Source organism: Eurosta solidaginis, chromosome 4, assembly GCF_040869045.1.
Source record: "Eurosta solidaginis isolate ZX-2024a chromosome 4, ASM4086904v1, whole genome shotgun sequence".
Classification (NCBI taxonomy): Eukaryota; Metazoa; Arthropoda; class Insecta; order Diptera; family Tephritidae; genus Eurosta; species Eurosta solidaginis.
The window spans coordinates 22,924,711-22,943,895 of record NC_090322.1 but is presented as its reverse complement, the minus strand read 5'-3'; the positions used below and the strand labels follow the sequence as shown (position 1 = coordinate 22,943,895).

Sequence of the window (19,185 nt, the reverse complement as noted above, 5' to 3'; positions counted from 1 at the left end):
CGTCTGTTTTCAAATGCGGATGCCGATAGGAACACCTGCTGTGCCGAAACCGTTCATGAATTCCCATAACAAGACCTATCGGCTGGTTCGGCGGAGATGGTCATAATTCATCGACAAAACTTTTCTCTTGAAAAGGGCCATGCCATCGACTCTCGATACCGCAGCTATGATGAAATATTAATAGGGTTATAGCCAAAAGTTTTTCTCCTTGTGATTTCTAAGCTAACATTGCAGAACTAACTGTGGAAATGTCTGCGCACAATATTGGAATGTGTGAAAAAAACACAGAAAGCATGGTATTTAGGTATCGCATACACTATCAATCTCACTCCGATGGGGGGAACAAGTGAATAACCCTGTGGTACTCTTTGATGTTGCCAAAATTCCTAAGTCAACGAAACGAGAAAGAAACTGACGAGATTTTTTAGCGGTGAAACCTTGGTAAGCAATTGAGCAGCAATCAACTATTTTCAGCTCGATTTAATCGATTTTTTTTTTGAGAATCGAATCGAAAAAATGGATTCTCCAAAAAGTCGAAGAATCCAGCTCTAGTACTTTGCTCAAGTACAGCTGTTGCGTTCATTAAAATTTTCGTTCGTATATTGTGGATATATACTAATACATACCTCCGTTCAACAGCAACTTACGCTTTTTATTCGGTTATTGTTGGTTTTCTTGATCAGAAGATTCTGGGAATTCGTGGCGTTTGTGGGCTCCAGTTGCTGCTACAGACCCAGCACTGCCAATTGCATCTGCACTTTACTAGACGATCCCTTGGTAGAGTCAGCATTAATTTTATTTAGTATAACTCCAGAAAGGGATTTTCTACTATTAGAAGCGGTAGCATCTATTCTTTTTTAATTCAATTGAAGTTTCAGCATTAAATTAATTAAATTTACATACTATTAAAATTTTTTGACGCGTGCAATAAGTCAAGAAAGCAAAACAAATGAGTGGGAATGCATACAATAGACAATAATGCAAAAATAATATATCCCCTTCCCTCTCTGACATTCAGCCAGAACCATGGCGGAACCATACAAGGTGGTAGCATGGTGACATAGCTACAAACATACATAAAAGTTCCACGTACTTTGTTTTTGTAAATCGATGGACTAATGTCAAAATCGTAATGCGCCGGAAGTTGATGTAGCAAATCACATTAAAAAAAGACAAATCAGTGGTCACCGTGGTACCACCTGGTATAGTTCCGCTATAGCCAGAACAAACTTGTTTTTGTTGTAGAGGAGATAACAGCTGAAGATTTTGCATTTGTATACGTGAATGCGTTAGGCAGTGTTTGCTGGGTTTTATGTTTCCATTCCATACCATTCACATCAACACCAATACACAGATTTTGACAATTTGAACAGACATATTTTGTTGCTTTACAGATGAGCCAACCTGTATATAGTTGAACCATGCGAACGTACGTACCAAAAACGTGTCAGCTGACACGACCTATCTTATGAGTGTGCAATGTAAACGAAAACTCACCGACGTGCAACGCCCGTACGTACGTAGCCCGGAACGTAGAAATCAAAACAATTCTGATTTTTTCCGTAAGAACGTGTCAGCTGATCGCTAATTTTTAACCGTTTGCAGTTTCATGCAAAAATACTTAATTAAAGTTTGAAAAATTGTGAAAATAATTCAAAATAATTATGTAAAAGTGCAGATTATAAATATGTAATCTATTAATATTTATTTAATATTAATTCCAGCCTTTTACAACATCAAAAATTAAATTGGAAAAAGTTGATGTTTGCATAAGCATGCATGTAAAATGGTCAATGGCAACAGTGCTTATCTGTAAACAACACACAAATGTTATGTACATGTACACAGACGCACACATTGATTACTACGGGCTTGAGGGTTCGGTCAAACGTGTTTCGTACGACAAACGTCCGTACGTACGGCAAACGTCGGTGGGTAATTGCCGCTTTATTAGACTTCAAAAAAAGGGCCATAGATAAACAAAAACTGCAGGTTTAGTAAATATCCAAAATTGTTAAATACACTATGGAGCAAAAGTGAACACTTAAGAATCAATTTTGCAGGTTATGTCATACACAAAACGTAGTGTTATAATATGACAGAAATCAATTAACATTGCCATTCTTTTTGGAGCAAAAATTAATAAATAAATAAAAACAACAACAAATGCATTTAACACAATTCGTCTTTAAGTAAGGATAGGTATAGTGTTCACTTTTGCACTCATTCAAATTTTTTGCACTTGGATAAAGTGGGAGCGGCGTTATATACCGTTATTAGGTATTTTACTAAGATAAGGGGTTGACTTGGTATTTGCTATTCCAGCTATAATCAGTTTGTCCTAGATCCCTGTGAAAAGTGGAAATATTAACCTTTATTTACAAAATGAAGCCGCGTAACAACAAAATGATTGCGGAGGTAGAAAAGCTGCTTCAACTAGGCAAGTCTACACGGGTAGTTGCAAAGCAACCTAAACTCTCCCAAACACAAGTGATGAAAGTGAAGAAATTAAAAAATTTGGTCACTCAGTATTGCGAAAATGACCGATCAAAGAAGATAAAGAGTAGCGAAGCGAAACTTATAGCACGTTCCTAAATGACCGGGAAAGCAAAAACAACAAAAGAGGCAGCGGAAAGTATTAATTGTGAAGCCAGTGTGTGGACTGCCCGGCATGCGCTTAAAGGAGTTGGTTGTTTTCCTGCAAAAAATGCCCAAGAAGCCTAAGCTTTCTGTAAAAAACCTATAAGCTCGCATAGCGCTTGCAGCACGTCACAAAAATTGGACTATTAATAACTGGAGACGCGTTCTATGGTCAGATGAATGCGTCTCCACTCATTAATAGTCCAATTATTATGACGTACTGCAAACGCTATGCGAACTTATAGGTTTTTTGCTGAAAGCGTAGGCTTCTTGGGCATTTTTTGCAGGAAAACAACCAACTCCTTTAAACGCATGCCGGGCAGTCCACACACTGGCTTCACAATTAATACTTTGCGCTGCCTCTTTTGTTGTTTTTGCTTTCCTGGTTATTAAGGAACGTGCCAGAAGCTTCGCTTCGCTACTCTTTATCTTCTTTGATCGGCCATTTTTGCAATACTGAGTGGCCAAATTTTTTAATTTCTTCACTTTCATCACTTGTGGTTGGGAGAGTTTAGGTTGCTTTGCAACTACCCGTGTAGACTTGCCTAGTTGAAGCAGCTTTTCTACCTCTGCAATCATTTTGTTGTTACGAGGCTTCATTTTGTAAATAAAGGTTAATATTTCCACTTTACACAGCGAACTAGGACAAACTGATTATAGCAGGAATAGCAAATACCAAGTCAACCCCTTATCTTAGTAAAATACCTAATAACGGTATATAACGCCGCTCCCACTTTATCCAAGTGCAAAAAATTTGAATGAGTGCAAAAGTGAACACTATACCTATTCTTACTTAAAGACGAATTGTGTAAAATGCGTTTGTTGTTTTTATTAATTAATTAATTTTTGCTCCAAAAACAATGGCAATGCTATTGATTTCTGTCATATTATAACACTACGTTTTGTGTATGACATAACCTGCAAAATTGATTCTTAATTGTTCACTTTTGCTCCATAGTGTACATATTTTCTTTGAATAAGTTTTGATTATTTTCTAGTAATTTACTTAACCCTACAAGAATACTGACTATCATATGACTATCATCTGATTGTCAGCAATGTCAACCTAACGATCAGCGCCTCATACAAACTTTCTATCACAAACTTAAGGGGACTTGCGCAAATGTGATGTAAACAACTGTGTACGTGTGAGTTTTTGTCTCCTTCTTATACACCAACATGGCCTACTGATTAAGTATATAGCCGAACTGCTCACCCTCATTCCTTTTCCTGGATCAGTGCTGACACTCTATCAAAAAGTGTCATAAATGATAGTTTACTGTAGATATTAGGTTTGACTGTTATACTATCATAAATGACCATTGTTATATTCCGCCAAAAATTAAACAATGCTTTTTGCTTTTTATTTACTTTATTTCATTACGTTTTTAATTTTGTACGTGATAAAAGCATACGTGTTTCTTATTTGTTTAAAATAAATAATTTATAAGAATTCGAGTTCAGAATGTTCAATTTAAATTCAGAAAATAACAAAACAACAGAAGAGCGCTTTCCTCATGCGGAAACCCATTTAAAAATGAATCACCACTAACCACTATTGTTTTTCGCGTATCAATTTTTTGAGTGCGCCCCATACATTCCGACAGCTTTTGGTATTTTTTAATATTATTTTCGATTTGTTTTCTTTTAGCATGGAGCTTTGAAATGCTCTCTTTTTAATTTTTTAAACTTATTTTTTATATGGTTTTCGTCGGTTGAAAATGGAGGAATTTAAAAAATAACAAAACAACCGTGATAATCATTTGATTGTCATATGACAGTCAGTAGCGACAACATGATTAAATCGGATAAACTGTTCTCGCATACATAAAATTCCGTTGAGAATTATGTATCTGTCTCACATGCATAATGTTATCTGCTGTGTGTTCTTTTGTTCTGTACCAGGTGTCCGAAGCTTTCCCAGTTTGAGTCCTTTTTCATGATTATAGGCTGTCGTTGGGAACATGCGGACATGCGTGAGCGAACAAAGGAACATACATAAATTTGAGTATCAATGTTTACGTCATCGCAGGATCAGCATTGTCAATTACAAGTGCGAGTGTATTAGTGAAACTATCAGCGTTTCTTGTAGGGTTATGTGACGAACATACAACAACAAAATGTCCCCAGCAAATGAACAAATTTTAGATTCCTTGTGCCGGACTTGTATGCAGGAAATAGATAATGTGTGGAAATATATCTTCGATACGGTTGAGGAATGTGGCGATAAAAGAATCGCTGAATTGCTTTCCAATACCATACCGCAAATAGAGGTACAACAAAGTGACCTGCCGAAGAAAATTTGTTCTAAATGCCTACAGCAATTACTCAGTGTATATCGGTTCCAAGAAATGTGCACACAATCCGATCAACAGATTCGTGCAATGATCGCTAAGAGGATCACAGATTCAAAAATATCAATAACAAAGGAATTCACGCAAGATGAAAACACATCCAAGGCTTTAAAACAGGCCTCCTTTTTGGAATCAAATGAGCGTCAAATAGAGTGTGGATCTATGAACGCTTTATTAGAGAGCCCTGCAGATCCGCTGCGAAATATTGAAGTCGTAATAGATGATTTTAAAGATAAAACAGATAACTTAACCCATGAAAAACTACAGCATCCTACTGAAGTTCAACGGAACCACCGCTGCGATTTCTGCGACAAAAGTATTTGTTAATAGTTATAGATATGCAACCTAATATACAATTAATTCGCAGGTTTTAAAAAAGCTAAGGTATTAAGGGCTCACATACGTAGGCACACCGGCGAACGTCCATTCTTATGCCCCCAGTGTGGAAAATCATTTTGTGACTCTAGGTAATCGGATGTATATTTCTTACTCTCTTATTTCTAATTCGTTTTGTATTATTTGCAGTGGCTTGAGACGGCATATATACTGTCACGATAATGACAAGCCTTTCGAATGCCCCTATTGTCCGTCGAAGTTTCGCTCGCCGCATGAAGTGATTAGTCATAAAATAATACATCAAGAGGTCAAACCATATATTTGCGACATATGTAGCTATGGATTTCGTACATCAAATCAATTACTTATGCATAAAAGGTGGCACAATAACGAAAAACCCTATAAATGTGATTGTTGCGAAATGCGGTAGGCTAACATGCAAATATATACATACATATGTATATTTAGATTTATTTCAACATCTTATTGCATTTCTAATTACAAACAGTTTTATTCGTATGACTGCTCAGCGACGTCATATGCGCACTCATACCGGCGAAAAACCCTACAAATGCAAATACTGCGGACGAGCCTATTCTCAAAATAATGATCATATGAAACATTTGCGTATTCACCTAGGGGATAATGTTTATAGATGTAAATTATGCCCATTGGCTTTTCCTTCGGGTAAAGAGATGCGCTCGCACTTTCTGATGCATAAAAACGAAATTCCACAGGCACGTGAGCAAAATATGAAAGCCTTGCTGGAAGAAGAGGCTAAATTGCAACTAAAATTTGCTGAGACCAATTATCCATAGGATTACGAAGATAAATAACCTTTTACATTCTTCCAGCAGTCGGGTCTATCTACCAGAATGACTCAGGTTTTACCTAATCAATGGGTTGCACAGATTCCTGATATATACATACGTACCCAAAAATCAATCCAAGATTACTGTAAGCGTGCAAATGTAAACACATGTTTTGGAAAACGGTTACTAATGAATTGCAACAATTTTAAAGTGTATTCACTTATTATTCGTATTCCTAATAGTTAACAAACTCTCATGACTCTAGTAACAATTTACAATAGGCGTCGACTGCTACTAAACGTGCAAAATATCGGGAGGTGCCAAAAGGCGCCTCTTTAACTTGGTATCAATAACGCATAGTATTTTTGCGAAGAATACAATTTTGTATTGGTTGCCTTGAGCTGCCTTTAAAAAAGAACTCGATGTGGGCATCACCGACCATGCGATCCAAAGTAAAATAAACTTTGGGTTGGATTTTATATAAGGTACCACGATTTTCAAACTTTTGCTGATTTGTAGGGGTAGAGGGGGTCCTAAAAATCACAAAATTATCATCCGCAACTCTAGGAAACTCTTAGTTTATGAAATATAAACTTTTTAATTTCCAAATGTAGTACAATTTCAACTTAAATCCTGCACTTAAAATTCGGGTCGCACATGTCGATAGCGGTATCAAAAGACGCGTATTTGCGTCAAGATTCAGAATCCGAAAGCAGAAACTTCATTTTTTATCTCGTTTAAAAGTTATTCGCGGAAAACCCGTCGGTACTATTGTCGCTTTTTTCGTTGTTGCAATTAATAACAATAAGTATGACCCATCATTAATCTATTAATAAGCTTAATCTCCATACTACTAAAATTAATCTTCTTGTCTCTATACCACGGAATTTTGATAACATCATTAAAAACCTCCGCAAAACGATTACCTACAGAAAGACTTAAATTTCTGAACTCACTATTCCAATCATTCCAAATTTCATCGTTAATCCTCAAAAGTGCTTCATATGGAGTAAGCCCAATAACCAAATTTTGACCCGCTAACACAGCATTTTTAGCAGCAATATCAGCTTTCTCATTAAATCCAATACCCATATGACCTGGTACCCAAATAAAATGAATTGTAACTAAATTTTCACGCAATTGACCTACTGTTATGAATTTCGGCTACAATAAAATTGTCAGTACAAACCTTATCTAACACCTCCAACGCTGATAAGCTATCAGAAAAAACAATAGCTTTTTCTCTCTGCTGCCTAGCAATCAAATTTATAGCCTGCTTAATCGCTATAAGATCCCCAGTAATAGATGAAAATTTCTCATTTAATTTATAAAAAAAAAAGACACATTGTTATGTAAATCATATACACCACACCCAACACAGTCACTCCGTAGAAAAGATATAAAATCCATTTCCAATCAACGTATTTTTCATTTCATTATACATCATCTTTACCTGAACATTCGAATAATTCTTTTTTGACCCAAGCAGACTATGCTTTTGAAAAACAAGATTAGGATGTTTATTGAAACCTACAGTGGTAATAATTCTATCTGTTATCGTTGGCCAAGGGTGAGCGAATTTAACGCATCAAAATCCAATACAAGCCAAACTATTCAGCCGAAGAAATAAATCGACAAATGGCGCTTCTTATGTTACAATAGTCCAATGGCAGAAACGATATAATATAGAGACATTGCATAGACGAAAAATCGTGTGAGGCAAGCTTCACAAAATTCTAGTAGGTCACATTCACCACTTACCACAGCAGAATTTGTTAAACTACAACTGTCTGTATTTGTTATTTAACAATTATTTGTACACTTTTTATTCAGCTAATGTGTTCAGAATTCACATTTTTACTCTCTAAAACTCCAATCAGTGTATTTCTGTGCTTAAGTTATGTTAAAAATCGTGTTAAAATTTGTGGTGTGGTGGAAGTGACCTACTAGAATTTTGTTACGCTCCGCTGCTTTCCACCGAAGTTCGCGCATGCAACATCTTTATTTTCGATAATTTTTGCCAATGATGGATGGATAGTGGTGGTTTATTTCGCTGTTTCTTCTCCGTATGCTGGCCAACGATTAATTCGAAATACCAAATTTAAAACGGAATCAAGTGGAAAATTTTTGTACATAAGTATACTTATAGCTAACGTGACATGCATACATACGTACATACTCAAACGAAAGAATTTAACAAACGGAATATTACAACAAAAACATAGTTGACGAATTCGTACATAGATAAAAAAGGCAAACGGGTTATTACAGGAACAATGCATATTTGAAAAAGTATATGAAAATAAATTGCATGTTTTATAGGGTAGTTGGTCGCTGCTTTGATGACATCCCCACCCCCGTGGATCGACTCGATTCACCATTATCAATATCAAGATGGGCCAATCTCGATACTGCTCTCCGCCGTAAACCTGAACTTGTGCGCACGTCAGCTTGACGCACTTCACCATCTCGACCGTGATACACCTCTTCTACCATGCTCCGGCACCAATCCTTTCGTGGCACGTTTAGGTCACAAATGAACACAAGATCTCCCTTAACCATTGGATTTGTACGCTGGCACCACTTTACACGCCGTGTCAGCGTAGGTAGATACTCTAATACCCAACGCTTCCAGAAGTGGTCTCGGAGCTGTCGGGCGATGCGCCATTGTTGGCGAAGTGCGCATGTAACCTCGATGTCAGTCGTTTTGGGAGTTTGGGCAGTATTCGGCGTCCCGAGTAAAAAATCATTTGGTGTTAGCGGCTGATCTTGATCAGCAGTCACTGGCAAGTGCGTAAGTGGCCTCGAATTTACAATGTTCTCTGCCTCGATTAACAGACAATTCAATGTGTGCTCCTTTGGCGCGATCTCTTTTAGCGTGTGACGCAGCACTCTTTTAACACACTGTACCATCCTCTCCCAAGCGCCGCCTTCAGATGGGTTGAACGGCGAGTTGAAAATCCAGTCGACTCCCTTTTGAGATAGCTCGCTCTGTATACGCTCACAATCGAACACCTCGTTGAAACGCTTTGCCTCATTATTGACATCGACAAAATTTTTCCCGTTGTCGGACCTTATGCGGATGGGGACACCCCGACGATTAACGAACTTACGTATTGCGACGATGCAGGCATCAGTGCTTAGGTCATGCGCTATCTCTAGGTGCACTGCTCGTATTGTGAGGCACGTAAAGAGGGCCACCCATCTTTTCTCCGTACTTCGCCGCACTGCCACATTAATCGGCCCAAAGTAGTCCAGCCCCGTGTACGTAAATGGCCTTACATACGGGGTAACTCTGTCGACTGAAAGTGATCCCATTAAAGGAGGAACAGGTGATGTCTTGCGAATGCGACACACGAGGCAACTGGCGATGATATTACGTAAGAGGCTTCTTAAACGTGGTACCCAATAATTCTGACGTATGGAGCATATAGTCGCCTCTATGTTTGGTGGCACATGAGTATATGATGATGCATTACAACTTCGTGAACAGATGTGTTGGCGGAAGTATTATGGGGTGCCGGGTATCAGCTGGAAGCCAGCTGGCAGCATCTATGCGGCCGTGAACGGGCAGTAAACCGTCGCTGTCGAGGTAGGGTGACAGCTGCAACAATGTACTGTCTGATGATACTCCTTGCCCACTTCGAGTACCAAGAATTTCTGCGCGGAATGACTCGGCTTGTGCAAGACGACAAAGAAGAGGCTTGGCGGTTTGTAGATTGTCGGAAGTTAGCCCATACTGATTATTGCCTTGCTCTCGATGGCGACATGATTCAACAAAACGAATGACCCAGGCTGTAGTTCTCAACAACCTGTTGAATGAAGAGAAGCGATTAAAATTTATAAATTCACAACTTACAGTGACCAATGCGTATCGTGGGCGGAGTTCTTCCTCGCAGTCTTGATCAGTCGTGGTGATGGTTTCTTCGTAAGGCCACATAGACTCATTCTGGCGAAGAAATGCGGGACCATATAACCAACGGGCGGCTGGGCTGAAATCGACTTTGTTGTTGAAGCGTGTGGCCTCATCAGCTACGTTCTCCTTGGTGGGTATCCACTTCCAATCAGATACCTTTGTGGCGGCCAAGACTTCAGCGATTCTATGTTGGACAAATGGTTTGTATCGGCGATGTTTGCTTCGAACCCATGAGACGACGGTTTTAGAATCGCTCGACAGTATGCACCTTTCAAACTTTAGATTGTGTTCGTCGCGTATAGTTTGCATCAAACGCGTACCCAGAACGGCTGCTTGGAGTTCTAGCCGTGGTACAGACAGTGGTTTTAATGGAGCGCATTTTGATTTCGCGCATATAAAGGATATTTCGACGTCACCATGACAATTGGTTGCTCTCCAGTACGCAACGGCTGCGAATGCATTTTCGCTGGCGTCCACGAATACATGGAGCTGTAGTTGTGCTGGACTGCCGTTCCGGAAATAACAACGAGGAATTGCATACTCAATTACGGCGTCTAGTTGCTTATACCACATTTCCCACAAATCGGCAATGTTTTCGGGCAGTGGATCATCCCAGCTGGTTTCATGGCGCCATACTTCACGCATGACGAGTTTGGCACCAACGACGAAATTGGCGAGAAGTCCTAGTTGTCGCTTAGTAGGCCGCCTGTCACCTCGCAACACCTCTTCGCTGACGTTATTGAATTTCGGACTGAAACTAAAGCAATCCGTAGTTGGGCACCAATGCAGACCCAATACTCTCCCCGTGGACAAATCTTCTTTCTTACCGAGAAATTTTATAAGATCCGTCCCATCCAATGCAGCGGATACCTCTTGTGAGCTCGACGAGAAATCACGTAACTCAAACCCGGCATCCAGGTGAATGGCCTTAACTTTCTTGGCGATGGCAATTGCTTCGGTTGTGGTATCGAAGCTGTCCACAAGATCATCAACGTAATGGTTGTCTACGATCGATTTTATGGCACGAGTTGTAATAGGATCGTCATTTCGGTGATCCATGGCATTTCGGATCTTTACGTGGTGAGCTGCACTGGGTGAGCAAGCTGCGCCAAATGTCATCACGCACATTTCAAATATATCGGGTTGTTTGCTTGAGTCCCCGTCTCGCCACAGAAATCTTTGGGCACACCTGTCTTCTTCGCGTATCAACACTTGATGGAACATCTCTTTGATGTCGCCGCAGACACCTATTGCTCGCTCACAAGAATTAAAAAGGATCGCAGGCAATGGCCTATACTCTTGCGGCCCTTTCAGCATATAACGATTCAAAGACACACCGTTTACTTCAGCAGCGGCATCAAAGACTAATCGCAGTTTCAAAGGCTTGTTCGGATTAACCACCGCAAAGTGCGGTAGGTACCAAGTTCGAGGCGTTAACAGGGCGGCTGCGGAAGGCGTTAATTTGCGTGCATAACCACTAGTGATGTATGATTGAATGATTCGCTTCTAGGACGCAGCGAAACTTGAATCACGACTCATTCGTTTTTCAACACTCACCAATCTTTTTATCGCCATGGCCGGGTAGCGTGACTTTGTCTTGTTGCCATAAAAGACCGGTCTCGAACCTTGTACCAACGCGACGTGTGGTTGCCTCTAGTATTGCTCTGGCGCGAACATCAGCTTCACTTTCGATAGGTGGTGCGGCCCTTACACCAAAACTTTCGACTTCAAAAAAGTCAGCTACAATATCGTGAAGCGATCTATTCACATTGGTATTAACGAATAAGCACTTTGATGGCACTTGAGACTGCTTACCATTTGGTCGAAACACTACCCAACCAAGCTCTGTGTTTGCTGCAAATGGACCATACTGTTTCATTGCGATGGTGGTAGATGCCAGACCTAAATGGCAATTGCCTATGCCGATGAGCATTTTTTGCACTGCGTCAATAAGTGGCTTTACCGGAAGTTTACTTATTTGATTATACTCACACTGTAGATCGGCTGAACTAAGGCTTTGCATAGGCAGCTGTAGGTTTTGCACGGCATAGACGTTTTGCAGCTTGTGCTTTTTTGCCATACCAAGACCACTTATGGGTAGGTCGACCAGGTTTGCTTGCTCGCGTACAGCGTGTCCTCTGAACCATTGGACACTGAGGTGGTGCGGTCGGCATCGCAAGTCTAACTCCTTGGCGATACTGTCATCCAGCATGGTTATAGATGAACCTTCATCAAGCAGAGCATACATGTCGATTCGGCGTTGTCGTCCGTATAATTTTACGGGAAGGATGCGAAAAAGTAGCCTATTCTTGGTAGAGCTTGATGCACAGCTCAAAACAGCTGCACCCTTATCATTCGAAGCTTGTTCATATTGTGATTGGACGCAACTCAATTTTGTATTACCTGTACCATTCGACGCTTGTTGGTGGTCTGGCTGAGCAAGTGGTACTAACGAATCCCGATTGGTGATCATTAACGACTGGGCTGACTGTGACGGCGAAGGCATTGGCTCTGCTTCATGAAGAAGTCTGTGATGGACTCTCTTACATCCCTCTATGGAACATACCTTGCGTTGTCTACACTCTCTTGTTGTATGACCGACATTCAAGCATGCGAAACATAATCGACGTGATTTTACCTCCGACCACCTACCTGCTACTGTAGCATTTACAAGGCGAGAACAATCGGCTGACTTATGCTGGCCCTGGCAAATCGGGAATTTTTGCGACTGATGCTTATCACGCACATGAAGAACTACTCGGCGTTTTGGATCACGAGCCCCAAATTGATTTTCGTCGTGAATTGTGCATATTACGTTGGCGAGAGTGGTTAGCCAATCGGAAAAGTGAACCACTGTGGGACGTGGCTCCACGGCAGCTGCATAGCGTCCCTACTCAATACGTTTAATCATGGGTAGCTTTGAGATCAGCTCGTCGAGTAATGTAGGATTACCAAGGTGGTGGTTTGCGTCAGCTGAACGTAAAAAGGCACAAATATTCTTGACTTTGGTGGCAAACGGTATCAGCTTGTTTAACGCATTTTCCGGAATTGGCATTATTTCTTTTACCTGCTGTAACTGGCTTCTAATCAGTTGCTCTGGACGCCCGAAACGGAATTTTAGCTGCTCAATAATACAACTTACATTGCATGGATGAATTAATAATGATTTCACCGTTTCTCTGGCGTCCCCTTTAAGGCACTTTTGAAGACGTTGATTGTTGTCGAAGTCGCTGTAACCGTACGCCACCGTAGATTCCATGAATGCCGTATGGATTACCGGCCAATCTTCTGGCCGACCGCTGAACTCCGGCAAGTCCAACAACTTTCTCGGATAACACGAGCTGTGAGGTGAGTGCTGCCACTGTTAGCACCATGCACAGGCATTGACGCATACGACGCATGTGATGGCAAAAAATTATTCGGCGCAAATGTGCTATACAAATTGCTAGCGGTTGGAGCTGTACTTCGAGGAACTGGCTGTGACGTTCCATTGTGTGTATTCACCGCAGTATATGGTATCGCAAAACGAGACTCACGAAACGGTAATCCGTTACTTGATGGTGCAGTAAACTCTGCTTGCGTCGACGGTGGCAGCACTGGCTGCGACTGCGCGACTACGCTGCTGGCGTAAATAACGGCAGAACTACCTCTGCTTTGGAGGACAGCTCTAAAGGTTTAATTTTGCACCTCCCTATCCCTTAGCTGCACCTGTGTGACCTTCAATTGGGACTCCGGCATGGCTATGCGCTTTTCAATTGCACGAAGATCGATTGACGAACCCAATGTGGTTTCTTTAGCGGCACCGGCGGCGTTGGTGTCACCAATTAAATCTATAGCTTCGTAGACTGGTGTACTAAAGGTGGTGTCTTTGCAGGCACCGGCGGCGTTGGAGTCCCCAATTGCAAGGTCAACTGTTGCATCTCCGGCTGGTGGGGAAAACATAGTAGCAGCTGCGGCGGCGGCTGAGTCCCTGCTTGGAACGGCACTTAGAGGCGAATCTTCTAAAATTGATGATAATCCGCCTGGCTGTAAACTCATATTTGTATTATTCGTGGCGTTTAATCGTGCACTTCTACGAGGTGGCGTGCGTTGCATTTATTTTACGATGGCAAAAATGCAAACACAAATTAAATTTTGACAAACAAATTACTTAGGCGGCGCGCCTTCATTAAATGTTAAGAAAACGAAATAAAGCTTGTTATCGTTGGCCAAGGGTGAGCGAATTTAACGCATCAAAATCCAATACAAGCCAAACTATTCAGCCGAAGAAATAAATCGACAAATGGCGCTTCTTATGTTACAATAGTCCAATGATGGATGGATAGTGGTGGTTTATTTCGCTGTTTCTTCTCCGTATGCTTGCCAACGATTAATTCGAAGTACCAAATTTAAAACGGAATCAAGTGGAAAATTTTTGTACATAAGTATACTTATAGCTAACGTGACACGCATACATACGTACATACTCAAACGAAAGAATTTAACAAACGGAATATTACAACAAAAACATAGTTGACGAATTCGTACATAGATAAAAAAGGCAAACGGGTTATTACAGGAACAATGCATATTTGACAAAGTATATGAAAATAAATTGCATGTTTTATAGGGTAGTTGGGTGGTGCTTTGATGACACTATCAAAAATATTTTTGAACTTATAATAAGTTATACTGTAACTGGTATTAATTTGTGGTTCATTAGCAACCAATTCCCTTAAATCAGAATTTTTCATCCACTGCTGAACCAACTCTTTACCAGATCTAAATAAGGGTGGCAGCTCACCTGCAATCACAAATCTACTATGAACAGGCGCACTTGGTGGCACACCTATACACCTTCTCAAGGTATCACTAACAACTCTAGACAACCTTAGATTGTAACCACTTGGAGCATTGGCCCATGTAGTACATCCATACTCTAGTTTTGATCTAACAAAGGCCCTATAAAGATTTATAGCAACTTTAGGAGAAAGACCAGCTTTTATAGAAGTTAAACGTTTAACAAGATTATTTGCCTGTACTCTTAACCTTAATAACTTGATCATTTAAAGAACCACTAGAATTTAAAACTCTGCCAAGAAATTTAATTTGACCTACTTGTTCAAATTGACTCTCTCCAACCCTCAATGCGAAGGAATTTCTGTTACCTTTAGCCATATACATAAACTTTGTCTTAGTATCATTAATATCTAAACACAACTGATTACAAGATTGTTGAAAATCTAAAACCTTTGCCTGTAAATTTTCAAAAGCCCTAGCTTAAGACCTACCAACCGAGACAATAAGAAAATCATCTGCAAATTGAAAAATATGAGTACTATCATCACTTAGAAGATTAATTTCGCAGTATATAAATTAAAAAGAATAGGCGATAAAATACTACCCTGTGGCAAACCATTTTCAATGACTATTTGATTTTTTCCTAATATTAATGTTCTTCTGTGAAGAAAATTATATATCCAGCTAAAAACCTTACGATCAATACCACAATTATTAAGTATTTCGATCAACTTCACTATATCTACACAGTTATATGCATTCGATAAATCTAAACTACATACAAAAACCTTTTTTTTGTTATTTTTTTCAATACCAATAACCTGAAGGCATTCATTAAGACATACCGTTGTGGATTTATGCTTTCTATAGGCAAAACTTCTATTAGGAACAATGCCATTTTTCTCAACAAAATCAGTTAAAAACTCCTTAATAACCAAATTTATACTCTTTATCATAACCGAAATTAGGGAAATTGGTCTAAAGTTACCAATCTCATTTAAATTCGCCCCAGCTTTAGGAATGGGCACAACTGAAATTCTCCTCCACGAGTCTTTAATAATATTAAGATCAAAATGACCTTGCAAAAGCTTTGCCATGTTGGAAAAGGTATCAGGATTAAGTGCATTCAACATCTTATATGTTATCCTCACCACCAGCAGTCGACTTTTTTTTAGCAATTATCTCACTCAAACCCATAAAACTAGCATCAAAATCAACATTCATAGCACATGGTAACAATGGTAATCTATCCAACATAACATGAAGAGAAGGACTTTCTTTATTAACTACTTGATTACCTAAAAATACCAAATATGGAGCATTATTTTCAGACAACCACAACGAAACTGAACTAGCCCCAACATTCTTCACATTGTTAACAAAAAACCATGCCTTTTTTGTATTTGGTTCAGAATTCAACGACTCTACAGCCTCCAAAAAACTTTTATTTTTTGCCTCTTTAACAAATTGCTTCCTGTCCTCAAGTAATCGACAAGCCTCATCAAGATCCTCCCTTCTTGATACCCTTCTTGTCTTACACCTAGCTGCATTTAGAATCCTATATTTCCTTTCCAATTCATTATTCCACCAAACTTTAGGTATATGCTTAAAATGATCCAAATCAATAGACGCCTTTTCTCTAGCCTTATCAAATTTATTTGTTAAATCATCTAAATTTTCTATATTTTTAATCTCATTAACTTCTTTCAAAAGTAGATTTTTAGACACAAAAAGAGATGGAAATTTGGAAATATCCCCAATATCAATTATAATCGGACAGTGATGACTATTTCCAACATACATACGTTTACAACTCCATTCTACATCAGACAAAATATTGGTAAAAGAAAGATCCAGAACACTAGAATACCCTTCATCCATCAAGATTGAGCTAACATAATAGGTTTTGGTCCCATCATTAAGACATCTAAAACATGAGTTTTCCAATATTTTAACGAGCAATTTACCTTTGGAAGAATCCAAATTGTCACCCCATCCAGTTAGTCTAGCATTAAAATCCCCCAACAATAAGACATTAGATTGGGAGTTTAAAAAGACAATCAATTTTGACATTTCAGAATCAAAAACTGCACTAGGGATATTAGGCTGAAGATAAACACAACAAATCATCATGTTATGAGTAAGATTTGTTGTTTTTGCAATAATGATATCACAATCAGTATTATATTTAACTCTACAAAACTTAAATTTTTTCTTGAAAGCAATCGCAACACCACCATAACCATCCGGTCTAGTTTTTTTAATTAATTAAAAATTAGTTAATTTATGTTCAACTAAATTTTCATCATGGGAGAAAATCTCCTGCAAAACTACAATATCCACATTATTTTGATTTAAAAACATATTAATATTTGATTTATTCGTTTTTAAACTTTGACAATTATATTGAAGGACTCTTACCATTATGATTATTTCTAAACCTTTCCATTCTATTCTTCAGTGACTCAACTCCCTCAACCAGCCCTTTCATAAAAAAAAAAAAAATAAATGTAAGGCGCGATAACCTCCGAAGAGATCTAAGGCCGAGCTTCTCTTCCAATTTGCGTCGTGCTCCTCTTGATTTTTCCCTACAAATTGGCCGGACGGGACCTACATGTTTTATGCCGACTCCGAACGGCATCTGCAAGGCAGATGAGTTTTCACTGAGAGCTTTTCATGGCAGAAATACAATCGGAGCGCTTGCCAGACACTGCCGAGGGGCGACCCCGCTTAGAAAAATATTCTTCTAATTGAAAAATCTTATTTCTAAAATTTTGATGTTGCTTTGCCCGGGAGTTGAACCCAGGGCATACGGTGTGATAGGCGGAGCACGCTACCATCACACCACGGTGGCCGCCAAACAAGCCCTTTCATAACAAGGAACAATCGGACTTTTAGGAAAACTTTTCTTGACTTCAATAGCTTTCACAACTTGCACAGGCATTTTAGCCACTTTACTATACTTTTTCTTAACCAACCTGTTATTAATTTCATTATCATTATTCAGAACCTTTGGTTCAGAACTCGGTAACTCTGGAAAGTTAGCATCAAAGTCCTCTAACAACTCAAACCTATTTGAATTGTTTAATTGAGCATATGTAGTAAACGCCTCTTTCTTACTAATTTTTTTAATAGTCATGGCCTCAATAACCTTCTCTTTTTGCCACCTAGGACATACATTCCTGTTGATAGATACATGATTCCCATCACCACAGAGAATACACTTGGGATTTGTACATTTCTCAGCACACTTACCCCCAATTCCACATAATATACAACGAGTTTTAGCCCTACAACTTAACTTAGTATGGCCAAGTCTACCACAGTTAAAACATTGCTTAGCTGGGGGAAAATAATGTAAAACTTTGAAATTAGTATAGAAAATTGTAATTTCAGAAGGAAGTTTACACCCTTCAAAGAAAATCTTAATTGTCTCAGTTTTATCATCTCTATCTCTTCTTTTAATCCTAGAAACACCAATTACATTAATATCTGAACCAATATTTTTGAAAATTTCCTCATCAGTTAAATCCTCCGGAATATTTCTTACAACACCACACGTCTGCAAAAAGGACTTAGGGATAAATGACATTATATTAGCCTCCCGCAAACTCTTGTTATCTAAACAAGCATTAGCCATTTCTACATTTTCAAAAACAATTTTGTAAAGCGTTCTTCCCGTAACAATAACATCCTTTACCCCAACAATATCAAAAGTCTTAATTTTATTCCAAAAATAAAGTCCATTTTTAACATTAATATTTTTAAAAAGACTTGACTTAGCAGTACCAAGCAAAACAGCAGGCAAACCATTATAATTTAAGGGAAAGTAAATTACATCACATTTATGAAAATCATTTGTCCCAAGCAATTCACCCCTAACAAAATTACTATTTAAAAGGTTATCAGCCCAATTCTGAACGAAAATTCCGTGCGAGTTTTCTCCCTTCTCCCATTCCTCGTATTCTAAATAAAAAATCCTTGAGAGTTTTTTCCCTTCTCCCTTTCCTCCTTTTCTGAACAATATTCGAAAAAGAGGAAACCGGTTATGGGAGAAAAGTAGGTATTATGAATGTGAGGGAGAGGGAGATTTCTTTGCCATTTCATAGGAGTTTTTTCACTAGTTAAATTAAAGGGAATGCATCAAAATAGTTAAAGGGAATTGGTTCTTTTAAGAAAGAGCACTTATTTGTACAAATTTGCGCTAAAATATGTATTTACATTCTACCACAATATTCTCACTGTTAGTACAAAAACAACAGCAACCACAATATTCTTTATTTTAAGTCGAAAAGTATATCATAAGCAACGGAAGAGCTCTTTGTATATTTGATGCAGCCATCCAGAA

The 19,185-nt window shown here is 39.0% G+C and overlaps 2 protein-coding genes across 6 annotated transcripts in view; one reads left to right on the top strand and one right to left on the bottom strand.

The window, feature by feature from the left end:
• LOC137249306 (uncharacterized) overlaps nt 1-14,666 on the bottom strand; it is a 768,906-nt gene extending 754,240 nt beyond the window's left edge. For 4 of the 5 annotated variants that reach the window (XM_067780647.1, XM_067780651.1, XM_067780648.1 and 1 more), the window contains exons 1-2: nt 7,596-14,666; nt 627-773 (exon numbers count right to left, since the gene is read on the bottom strand). In XM_067780647.1, the coding sequence (XP_067636748.1) occupies nt 9,618-11,375 (1,758 nt within the window). In that variant the 5' untranslated portion in view covers nt 11,376-14,666 and the 3' untranslated portion in view covers nt 627-773; nt 7,596-9,617. The remainder of the gene's footprint in view (nt 1-626; nt 774-7,595) is intronic. The other variant, XM_067780650.1, reaches the window with a different exon arrangement.
• Nucleotides 1-19,185, top strand: part of LOC137248434 (zinc finger protein 91-like) — a 137,945-nt gene that overhangs the window by 68,758 nt on the left and 50,002 nt on the right. Inside the window, exons 6-9 of the mRNA XM_067779372.1 lie at nt 4,746-5,310; nt 5,362-5,461; nt 5,520-5,756; nt 5,839-6,144. Coding sequence (XP_067635473.1) covers nt 4,746-5,310; nt 5,362-5,461; nt 5,520-5,756; nt 5,839-6,144 — 1,208 coding nt within the window. The remainder of the gene's footprint in view (nt 1-4,745; nt 5,311-5,361; nt 5,462-5,519; nt 5,757-5,838; nt 6,145-19,185) is intronic.